The 12,136-nt window shown below is 32.4% G+C and overlaps 1 protein-coding gene across 3 annotated transcripts; it reads left to right on the forward strand.

Annotated features, from left to right (window-relative positions):
* The first annotated feature begins 3,275 nt into the window (after positions 1 to 3,275).
* On the forward strand, positions 3,276 to 12,038 carry LOC109805789 (D-isomer specific 2-hydroxyacid dehydrogenase family protein). Of its 3 annotated transcripts, none has more exons than XM_020367993.3 (10): positions 3,276 to 3,459; positions 6,254 to 6,392; positions 6,738 to 6,882; positions 7,042 to 7,169; positions 8,021 to 8,092; positions 8,386 to 8,515; positions 8,609 to 8,715; positions 9,114 to 9,155; positions 11,291 to 11,503; positions 11,718 to 12,038. In XM_020367993.3, the coding sequence occupies exons 1-10, from the start codon at positions 3,350 to 3,352 to the stop codon at positions 11,784 to 11,786; spliced, it is 1,155 nt and encodes a 384-aa protein (XP_020223582.1). In that variant the 5' UTR covers positions 3,276 to 3,349; the 3' UTR covers positions 11,787 to 12,038. The 3 variants fall into 3 exon arrangements, with proteins under 3 accessions (XP_020223582.1, XP_020223583.1, XP_082922121.1); XM_020367994.3 differs by having other exon boundaries at positions 3,310 to 3,459; positions 6,259 to 6,392; XM_083065995.1 differs by having other exon boundaries at positions 3,313 to 3,459; positions 6,247 to 6,392.
* Positions 12,039 to 12,136: the final 98 nt, after the last annotated feature.

Raw genomic sequence — 12,136 nt, forward strand, 5'->3', positions numbered from 1 at the left:
GATCAATGTGTATAAAATTGGCGAAAGAATATTTATAGTACTTCTTTTACAACAATGTATTGAATTGAATTAAATATAAACAAATATCTTGTGTTTCTAAGAAAGCAAGGAGTATAAAAGTTGTTATGATAAGAACTACTATCTTGAAAGAAAATTAATGCACTTCTCCTACAACTCGAAATTCAGTTTGTTTTTCAAGATTATGCAACAACGTTGAATTTAAATACTAAAAGTCAAAATTGTTGAAGCAATGTCAAGAATACATAGGAAAAGAAAATTAGAAGAAAGAGAACAAAAGCTAAAAATATATAAAAGTTTCATGCTTATAATAATAGCTTTCCACAAACATGTTATAAAAAAAAATAAAAAAAAAGCTTTGGATCAAATTAAATGAAAGTTAGGCTTTACTGTCTCTCTATATATAACCATGTCATTGATACAAATATTTTTTTTTGACTTTGTCGACTCTCAATATAACCATGTCATTGATACAAATATTTTTTTGACTTTGTCGATAGTTAAATTTTGTTGAAAAATTTAACTGACCACCTTTAACAAAGTTTTCTTAATTAAATTCTTTTCATACCAAAGACTTTCTTAAATAGAATTAATCCAATTATTACCAAAATGTAAGTAGACAATTATATCCTTTTAATTTGTTTATAGCAGCGTCCTTCCATCTTCTAATTTTTTCTATTTACTTTTTTTTCTTTTTTATCAAGTTCTTGTGTTCAACAATGGAGACTGTGAGACTTGAACCTGGAATGATTAATGCAATAGTTTGAGTAATAAATCAATAACAATAAAAAAAGCCAAAATGTTGCTAACAAATATTAAAAAAAAATTCCAACCGATAAAAGGTAACTTACAAGGTGCAACCTTTAAATAAGAGTTGTAACTAATATATAAAAGTTTGAGGTTGGCGAGAAAGAATAAAGGACATTTTAATTGCCATTAATTCAATATTGTTTGCCAATGACTTGCATATGTATGAGATACGAATGACTAGCACATGTATCAAACTATACAAGTTAATCACTTCCTATCTTTGAATGTTTAAATCGATAGTTCCAGATTCAACTCTCACCATCTCCATTGCTAAACACAACAAGAACTTCAATAGATCTTGACTATCTCTTCCCTTGTTCAAAAGAGCAAAAGTGGTAGGCGAGAAAGGGATTTCAACTCATGTTGTTTTGATTGATACTAACAGTAGATATGTTCTAATATATGAACAAATTTTTGGTTATTAAAACCAAGAAAATATATCTTATTATGTTTCAATGTACAAGGAAAATAACTTATGTAGGAAGCTAAATACAAAACATAGCTAAGTAACTGAAACAAAAATGCAATTGTCATAGGTACAACTGTCATAATAACAAAATAATAAAAAGAACTCATTTTATATTCCTAATGTGTTAACGTTGATGTTGTCCTTGATGGCAATTTTAATAATGAAGATGGAGATCAAACTCAAGAAGATTTTTGCAAATGTTGTAAAAGAACACGAAGGAAAAAAGTTTAGGTGATTTAGGACCAGATCCCTAGGACTCGTGTGTCAAAAGAAGTCGTGGAAGGCTCTCTTAGACCATGCGAAGACATGTGCTCAAGCCTCAAAGTGGGAAGTTTTTTTTTTTTTTAATTTATTTATTTATTAAATAAAAGTTAAGTGTGCAAAATATTACTATAAAACAGACATTTCAACAATATTAACACCTCAAATCTTACCAATCATCTGCCGTACACATCAAAATAATATATATATATATATATATATATATATGAAAATAAAAATAAACAAATGCATATGGGAGACTAAACCAAAACTCAAGCAAAGCAACAACAACAATAATCAACAAAATTGAAATAAGAGTAACCCATAACGATTATGAAAAAAATCTCCCCCATAAAACTAGGAAAAACATCCCACCAAACTACTACCTCCCTATACTCTAGATCATAGCCAACAAGCTTGTTAACACAGGTATTACCTTTCCTATAGATGTGAGAAGAAAAATATCACATTTGTGAACAAAGTTTTAAACAATGTTTCCATCTTCTATGTAGGAATCAAGAAACAATTTTGACATCTACTAAAGTTGTCAAAGTTAACTTTGAATCACTTTCAAACCAAAGATTATGCCATCATCTAGTGTGTGAATATTCAATTGCCATCATAATTATTAATTTTGCAAAGAGAGCATCTTTGACACAAATAAAGAAAAAACTAAGAACCCTCCAAGAAAAGTACCACTTGGATCTTGAAAACCAATAATCCCAGATAGGTTCAACATCCACGAAAAAACTCCATAGAATCATGATGTAATCAACCATGAAAGCATACAAAATCCTACATAAAAGTTAAAATACTAAATTTTGTGAACCTTAAGCCTAACCCCCATCCCATCAATCCATTCTTGTAATAATTAACACTGATCAAAATTTCATTTAAATACATTAAAATTAAATTTTTTAATCATTTTAGTTTCATTACAAGTTTTAATCTTTATAATTTAAATAATTTTTAGTCTCTATATTTATTTATTTATTATTCTTTTTTAATCTTTATAGTTTAAAATAAATCTTTTAGTTTCCATACTTGAATTTGATTAGTGATTCTTTCATAACCATAGCTTGTCATATGAGTCTGAATTTCATATTTCCGTATGTGAAAAGAAGTATAAATATCTTCATAGATCAGACGTTCACTAATAAGTACAGCATCTTCAGAATTGTAACCCTCCCATGGCATATAAGCTACTAATACGTTTTTTTCCCAAAGCGAGTTCGCCGCCAACTGTAGCAGCACCGTTGTTTTGTTAAATCTTTTAATATATGTATGTTGTTAATTTTTTTAACGTTATCTTTTAGTATTGAGGTGACATGTATTAATTCAACTAAGTGTCTAATGTCAAATTTATTTTACTAGCATTATTTTAAGTTAAATGTCTCAATGTTTCATAGCTCTTTTGTATTTTCATCTATAACTCATTGTTGGGACATCTTTTTATTCTCACAAAATTGAATATTTCTATCTATTATATTAATACAAAATAGATAATGTTATAAAAAATGACAATAAAATTAGAAGGATTAAAATATCTTAAATATAAGAATTAAAATATGCATCTTAAACTATAATATAAAGCCTAAAAATGATTGAAAAAATAAATATGATGAGTAAAAAGTATAATGAAGTTATAAGTAATTTATCAAATGTGAGGTCGTTGCACGGGTATTGAATATTAATATTTAGTAGACAATCCGCATAGAAAGAGGTAAAAAAACACGAAATAAAACACAGTAGTGTATGACTAACTGATGGGAGGAAAAGAGAGGATGTACTATGTTGAGGGGGCTGGTGGCTGGCACGTGTAGGAGACTGAAATTGGCACGACACTCACACTCACAGAGGCGCTGGGATCGTCTTCGCACATTTTCAAACAAGCTTTATCGGTACGTTCTCTCTCCTTCGCTGGAATTTCAAATTTCCCACACAGACACCATCAAATTGAACTTGAAATATAGATAATTGATTCTCCCAAGGCTTTTTCGAATCAAATTAATTAACTAAATGGGGTTAGGCTAGGTGATGAATGATACAAATATTACTTGTTGTGGAAAGCTTAATTTATAAATTATAATGTTCCAAACTTCAATTTGCTGGCATAGTTAGATTCATTGTATTTTGGTATTCAGTGAGTTATATATAATATCAACAGTACATATGGTTAACTTTGACGCTTGTTAAGTTTTTTTCTCGAAAAGGCGTTTTGATTGATAGGTGAAGAGAGTGCTTAAATAAACTATCTGGTTTTGTCATGAAAAAGAAAAAAAAAGTGAGTCACGGAAGGAGAGCATTTATAAATCATTGTCTGTTTTGGTACTTGGTAACCATAAAGACCCCTACCAGTTTAGGGTAAAGTGTTCTATGCTTTTCTTTTTGGGCCATTACATCTGAGATATTGTTGTGTGCCAGGAGGTTTTCACACACACATATTTCCACAACAGTAAAATATTGTCTGCTTTAAGCTTAAGTTCTCATAGTTTTGCTTTTGAACATCACTCAAAAGGCCTTTTACCAATAGAGATAACTATATGTATGTAAACACATGTCCATCATTTTATTTGAACGATGTGAGACTTTACTTACATTCTAACAATCCTCCCCTCTAATAAAGGATCATAGTTTACCCTCTTGCAGCGGAAGCTAATTCGTGAGTATTATCCAGTGGTGACCCATAGAGTTCATTCACGTTCTAAGTATTTTTAGCGCTACTCCATCGTTAACTCACGATAGCAAGACATGCCTCCTAACCCTCCATGTTACCAAGAAGACTCTCTTTCACACATGGACTCACATTAGGAAGACATCCGATACAAGGGATCATATATCCTATCCACCCACCAACTTTATCATACTCGCCAAGTCGGTCACTTGGTCAAACCAATGGCTCTGATACCACTGGTTATTTGCACACATGTGTTTACTGCACCTTGAGTCATGAAACCATACATCTTTCACTTCTTTGTCGAATTGATTAGGCTCCACAATTGACATTCAAAGTATCACCTCTTTCTTCCCAAGTTCTACATAGTTAGCTTTCTCCTCCCACCTTGTACATTTGTACTGAAAATGTCCGAGTTTGGAACACTTCCGACACTCAATTGTGGCTTTGTTGAAGGTATGTCATACTCTTCCTTTACCTCTTCCTCGAGCAATTCCACGACCAATACCTCGACCTCTTCCACCAATTGATTTGTCATCAATTGTTACCTTCAGTGCTTGTTCATCCTCTGCTCGTTGAAGGTATGTCGTACTCTTCCTTTACCTCTTCCTCGAGCAATTCCACGACCAATACCTCGACCTCTTCCACCAATTGATTTGTCATCAATTGTTACCTTCAGTGCTTGTTCATCCCCTCCATGCCCTTTCATCCTCTGCTCATGCACTAACAGACTACTCTGCAATTCATCAATGGTTAAAGTGTTTACGTTATTAGACTCTTCAATGAACTCACAATATAGTTGAACTAGGGTGTCATCGATCTTAGGATTTTTTCAACAATCAGTAATTGCCCCATGTTTTCCCCATGAATTTTCATTTTATTTGCTATGGCAAGTGTACAGGCAAAGTATTCATTAACACTTTCAGCCTCTTTCATGTGGAGGACTTTATACTCCGTTCGAAGGGCTTGCTTGGAGTTGTGCTCTTTTGACCCTTGTTGAACCTTGATACTTCTATTTCATAGAGTCCCATATATTTTTGGCAGTATCTTTATTAAGGATGGTCTCCAAAATGGTCCGATCAATAACCTGGATCAAATAATTCTTAACTTTCAAGTCTTTTAGTTGTTGCTCAGCAATTGACTTTGTTTTGGCTTCAGTAAGTTCCTCTCCTTCTACAATAGCAGGGATTCCCATCTCCATTAGGTTCCAATATTTCTTTTAATGAAGGAAATTTTCCATGAGCATGACCCAATGATCATAATGACCATCAAACTTGGGAATTGTAGGTTGAACGAAAGTGGTTTCAGAGGTCATGCTTCAAACACTCTTCTCTCAAGAAAACTGTGGTTTTCTTTTCTCTGCAAGCCAACCCTTTTCTGTCAAGAAAATTGTGGTTTCTTTTCTTTGCAAATAGGCCCCATGAAGGAGCTCTGATGCCACTTGTTGTGCATCGGGAGGTTTCCTCACACACACATGTCTCCACAATAGTAAGATATTGTTTGTTCTAGGTCTAAACCCTCATGGTTTTGGGTTTAAACCCTCATGGTTTTGCTTTTGAACATCATCTAAAAGGTCTCTTACCAATGGAGACAACTGTGTGTATATAAATCCATGTCCATCCTTTTGTTTGAACAATGTGAAACTTTACTTACATCTCAACAAATATTATCTGTCGTCACGGTTTTATTAGGTGTTTATAAATTACCTATATTCTTAATTACTATGCAATATGGGACTTTTTGACATACCTAAACAATAGGCACTTCTGAAAATAATCAAAACAAGTTATTTCCACATGCAGAATGGCTATACAAACGAAAAAAAAATACATGAAAATAAAAAGAAAAACATTTTTATGATTTTGCAATTTTTTCAGCTCAAATAAAATTACTGGTAACTTCAACTTTTTTTTAAAAAAAAAAAAAAATAGTTGCCTTGATGCCACTTGCTGCTCTGTTGAAAAATGAAAATGACTGCTGCACTGAATTTTTTCTTATTTCAATGCTGCTTGAGGTTGTAGGGCAGGTTTCATGGAGAGTAATGGGAACATGGTGAAGGATGTTGAGAAACAAATGACTCGTGTTTTGTTTTGTGGACCCCATTTTCCTTCTTCTCATGAATATACAGCACAGTATTTGCAAAATCATTCACATATCAAGGTAAAATAGAATCAATACTACATGCTGATCATGTCCAACTTGCAAATTAAATTCCCTTGGTGTGTTTCGGGGTTGATAGTCTCCTTGTACTTTGACTTTGGCTTTCTTGAATAAATTAGTGTGTTCTTAGCCTTCTATTTTTCACTAGAACTTGTGATTGTAGTTTTACACTATCTAATTTATATAATTGTAACTCTTCTCTGTGCAGTTACTTGTGGTTTAAGATAACTGCTAATTCAATTTCTAGGCAGTACTGGCATCACAGTTATACAATCTCTGTATTACAATGAGCAAAATGTTCCCATTAATTTTAGTTAGATCAATAAGCTGGTATTGCATTTGTAGGTTGATGTTCTCCCTTTTGAAGATGTGCCAAAGGATATTGCCAACTATCATGTCTGCATTGTAAAAAGCATGAAGCTAGATTCAGACATAATTTCCCGTGCAAGTCAGATGCAGCTTATAATGCAGTATGGGGTTGGGTTGGAAGGTATTGTGAATATTGTCAGTTTAGCTTTAGTGTGAAATTTCATAAAGCTTCATTTTTTCCATATTTATTATAGAAGTAATTTTGCATTTTATTTTTTTGTTTTCTATTGTTAGACCTCATCATAATTTTAAATTGATAAATTATGATTTTCTCTCCAAGGTGTTGATATTGATGCTGCAACAAAGTATGGAATCAAAGTTGCTAGGATCCCAAGTGATGCTACGGGAAATTCAGCTTCATGTGCTGAAATGGCCATATATCTAATGCTAGGTCTCCTCCGTAAGCAAGTATGATATCTTCAATTTGAAATAAAAATGTCCCTTCTTACTAAATGAAGTGGCACAAGGTTTCTATAAATTACCCACTTTGCAAGTGTGGTGGGGGAAAGGGGACTACATATTCTAGGGTTTCTTAATATAAGTAATAAAAAAAAAATCTTAATAATAGATGATGTCTCTCCCTGGAGTTTGGGTTCTAACTTAATCTCGCAAACTTCAAAGACATAGATTAATAGTGAGTCTCTAGCAATCATTGATCATTCTCTTCCAAATTCTCTCCTTTTATTTTCTTTTAGTCGTCTTTGTTTATTTCATTTCTGCTGTTTCCCTCTCATATCCATGTATGAGCTAGTATGATGGTCATGTAGAAATCTGCAAGGCATTTAAAGGGCCAACTTAGTGATTAACGTGTCATGTTTGCTTCCATTAGCAAGGCATCGAACAATGTATAATCAAAGGAGAATATAGTGATATTTTTATCTTTAAGAGACTTATTTTGTGACAAAATCCTTATAGGACTAATACAGTGACATTATGATTGCTCAAGGACCAAATTGAGGGTTTGCTACATTATGATTCCTTCATTGGACAATGGTCATAGTGAAATTTCTGCTTTGCCTATGGGTGAAGCCTATAATAGTATAATTTAATGTAGGTTGTTGATTCGTTGAACCATATCAAACTGCCTGTTTCTCTTCTCTCTTCCGCATTTGTGCACCCAGTTACAATAAATATACTGTGCTTTGGATTTTTGTGCATTTGTTTCAACTTGCTTAGTTTATGTGCAGTGTGAATTTTTATATATTAATATTAGCATTGAATGCTGTTCAATTTTTGAATAAAAAAGAATGTTCGTGCAGAATGAACTGCAAATTTCCATACAACAGAAGAAGCTTGGAGAGCCAACTACTGAAACTTTATTTGGGAAAACTGTGAGTATATCTATTCTTCTTGGGAAACAAATAATACTCTGTAATCCTTTCCACTTTTTATTCTTGTTCCCTATGTCATGGATCATTGTTTTTCATAATGGTTAGATGCATGAGGGGAAACTCTCACAAAAAAGCAGTATAAGGGTAAAAGTTAAAAAATAAATAAAAATGAAAAGAGTATATTTTCTCCTTTTACATGTGTTTTCCTGCCAAAGTGCAATTTTTACACATAGATGCATTTGCAATCATTGAATATGCTGTTTGTGGAAAACTAATTTTTAATGATAATGTAGATATTCATTTTGGGCTTCGGGAACATTGGAGTGGATTTAGCAAAGCGATTGCAACCATTTGGTGTAAAAGTTATTGCTACAAAGCGGAGCTGGGCTTCATATGCACAGCACGCTAGCAAATTAAGCAGAGGTATTTTCCTTCCCAATTTTTGTGGATTATTACTTGTAAATATGTATAGTTTGTTCTTCTATTTCTTAACGCATTCTGTATTATTTGTTGAAGATGATGTTGATGATCTTGTTGATGTGAAGGGTAGTCACGAAGATATGTATGACTTTGCAAGGAAGTCTGACATTGTTGTTTGCTGCCTAAGACAAAATAGTGAAACGGTTGGACCTTTCACCATCCTTCATTCATTTGTTTTCAATGAATTTCAATTACTTCTGATACTTTTATCTACTTTGGTTCCCTATTTGTTTTTTACTATAAGTTTATGAGACCTGTGAAAACTTGTGGTTTTAAAATTATGGTAGATGGCTGATAAAGATGTTGACAAATGGATAAAAAAAACAAGCATTTTATTACTTTTTCCTAAGTAGAAACTGATGTACTGATGCAGAATCTAAGTTGATTAATAGGATGAATCTGTTTGTGCTTAAAAGCTTCAATGACATGTTCTATTCTACCTTTTTTATTATATGCTTTTAAATGCATTGTATGAACTAAGCATAATATGAATGACCTTTTGTGTTGATGTACTTGTTGACTTGGATATGATGTTTTTCAGGCTGGTATTATAAACAACAAATTCATATCCTCTATGAAAAAGGTTTGTTTACCATCTCAGATGAACTTCTCTGCTTTACTCATTTCTCTTTTTGTTGCCGATAGGCTCATAATGCATGTACAAGATATTGGAAAATGTGTAAATGCCGCATATTTTTGGTATTGGGTCAGAATCATTGATACCCCAGTAAGAAATATTTTCAGATTGACACTATTGAATAACTTATTATAGTGTTGAGATCTCACATTGACTAGAGATATAATCAATGTAGTCCTTATAAAACTTGGGTAGTTCTCACTGTACAAGCTAGTTTTGTAAGATTGAGTTAAGTTTTAAACCCATGTTAAGATGGTATTGAAGGCTATTCTAGATCTCTGTATTTGTCCATATTATAATATCTATTTGTAGGTGTGAAGGGGTGTTGTTCTTGGGCCACCTATATTTGTCCATGCTGTAGATATGATTAATGTAGTCCTTATAAAGCTTGAACAATTATCACTTTATAAGATAGTTTATCAGATTGAGTTAGGTCATAAGCATTAAATTCTAAGAGATAGAATGAACTTTTCATGTAAGCCACTGTTAAGTACTTATCATGGAGATCATGCTCTGTTAGGTTCTAGCAGAATGCAAACAGATCCCGGAAGGTATATTCTTGTAGGCATAAAGTAAACTGAAAATGTAATTCATTGATTGAAATTCTTGATACAACAAACTGAGTCTCTATTTACAATCCTATATATATTCTAGAGACTTAAGGAGGAGAGGTTATAACTGTCTAACAAAGACGGTTAAAACTAACTAACTTATTAACCAAACACAGACTAACTAACTATGGTTACAAAATAATATTCAGCAAAGGAGTTTAACACTCACAGTTAAGGACTAAAGTGACCAATACTTACAATTTCAATTTTCAAGGACTAAAATGAGAGTTTACTTGATAATGTTTTGCGGAAATTATTATTCTAGTAATCAGTCACTTTGGTCCCCAAAAGTGGTGACCATTGTGACATTGGTGCCCAAAACTAAGAAAATGTTAAAAAAGTCCCTAGAGTATAAAATTAGATCCGAAATTTAACTACTTATTATTATTTTGGCTCTTAAATATATATCAATAATAACAATTTAGTCACACTTTTTTTTTTGAACTTTGGACTATTATGAATGTTAATTTGCACTTTTGAAGACTTATTTGACACTTTCTTAGTTTCAAGGACTAATATGACATCATCCAAATTCAGAGACTAAGATGATCATCTAGTCTTATTATTCTCTTTCTCGAAGTTGCTAACTTGCTCATAAAATTTTGGTCAACTACAAAATATTTTATACTTTTTTTGAATTTGAAAACAATAGTATGCAATATAATAGTAGGTCTTACACAAATGACAATGGATCCTAATAATATATTTACTCACATAATAAAGATTTTTTAATAATATAAGATTATTGCTAGTATCTGTTATGTTAAATTGTCGATGATTCATGAGTTAGTACTATGAGTATGAGAACTAAATCCCCTGAAAATGGAACTCATCAAAGCATATGCTTTAGTTGAAGCATTATATGTGGATCTAGAAAGCTCACGAGCAACTTGAAGGAGATGAGAATAGACTTCTTTAGTGTCGGTGTCAATTTATTAAAGCCTGTCAAAATTTGAGACTGGGCAGCAGAGAAATTAACATATTAATCCAACAAGAAGCACATAAGAATCAATTGTTCTTGTTGGGTTCTGTTATAATGTAAAGAGGATAGTTTGGGATTGTCTGATGTGGACTGTAACTGAAGAATCTTTTGATTGAGAGAAGGGCAATCAAAGCTAACTTGAAAGGATGCACAATTGGAAGATTTGGTTGACAAAGTGAATAATTATTTCATATAAGCTTTAATGATGGAAGAGATTATTGCAGATTCAATCAGTTTTGGGAGGTACCTATGATTTATGACAAGTGTTTTATGCTGTTATCATTTTTTTTTTTGTCTGACACGTGAAGTCATTGTGAATCTATTATTGTGCTTTCCTTCCTGCTAATACCACATCATTTGTACTGTAAAGATAGAAAAACAAGACAAATATAACATTGATGTAAATATCTCATGGTTTAATTTGCTTATTAGTTGAAAGTTGTAACTTATGATGAATTTTTGTGTGATTATATAATTATATATTTCAGGGTGCACTTCTGGTGAATATTGCTAGAGGTGGTCTTGTAGACTATGAGGCTGTGATCAACCACCTTGAATCAGGTCATTTAGGAGGGTTAGGCACTGATGTTGCTTGGACTGAGCCATTTGACCCTGATGATCAGATATTTAAATTTAAGAATGTTATCATGACTCCTCATGTTGCAGGTGTTACAGAACATTCTTACAGATCCATGGCTAAGGTTTGTGTGGCTATTTCACATTCATCCTTCCACTGGAAGTATTAGGATCCATAAAAGTTATTTTCATAATGCTTAAATTGCGATTGTACTTTACTTTTCCTAATTATATTCTACAATTGAATTCTTGAGTAAACAAAAGGAGAGAGAGAGAGAGGACAAAGGAACTTATATTATACTGTGAAATGTGATATTTATCTTGCCTGTTATACTGCAGACTGTTGCTGATGTTGTTCTTCAACTTCATGCCGGACATCCTTTGACAGGGATAGAGTTAGTTAATTGAATCAGTGCCCATCAATTCATTCCAATATCTTCCACTTCCTGACTTTAATAATTTAAGATGAATTTTCTGAGGTGCCAAAACACTGAACATCTTGTTAAGAAAATTGAGACAAGGCAATGATTATGTGTTGCCCATTTGTTTCTCTATTGTTGTAGTGAACCAATTGTTCTTTGGTAGCGGGTTGTGGAAACTAAATAAAGTGTATAATATTACAGTATACCATTTTATGAATTTTCTAATTTTATTTTTCCACTATTTTCTGTAATCATAAAACTAACATCACGGCATGATGTTTGTCTCATTACTTGTTTATGTGATTAGGCATGGCGTCTAACTGAAGATACATTGTG

The sequence above is a fragment of the Cajanus cajan genome, chromosome 10 (genome assembly GCF_000230855.2).
Source record: "Cajanus cajan strain Asha chromosome 10, NIPB_CcT2T_4, whole genome shotgun sequence".
Lineage (NCBI taxonomy): Eukaryota > Viridiplantae > Streptophyta > Magnoliopsida > Fabales > Fabaceae > Cajanus > Cajanus cajan.

Bases quoted from the DNA above. Each gene is read 5' to 3' on its own strand.
- LOC109805789 (XM_020367993.3), top strand. From the start codon at position 3,350: ATGTTGAGGGGGCTGGTGGCTGGCACGTGTAGGAGACTGAAATTGGCA. The intron at 6,393-6,737 runs GTAAAATAGAAT...TTGCATTTGTAG, and splicing joins AAAATCATTCACATATCAAG to GTTGATGTTCTCCCTTTTGA. The intron at 8,093-8,385 runs GTGAGTATATCT...ATGATAATGTAG, and splicing joins AAACTTTATTTGGGAAAACT to ATATTCATTTTGGGCTTCGG.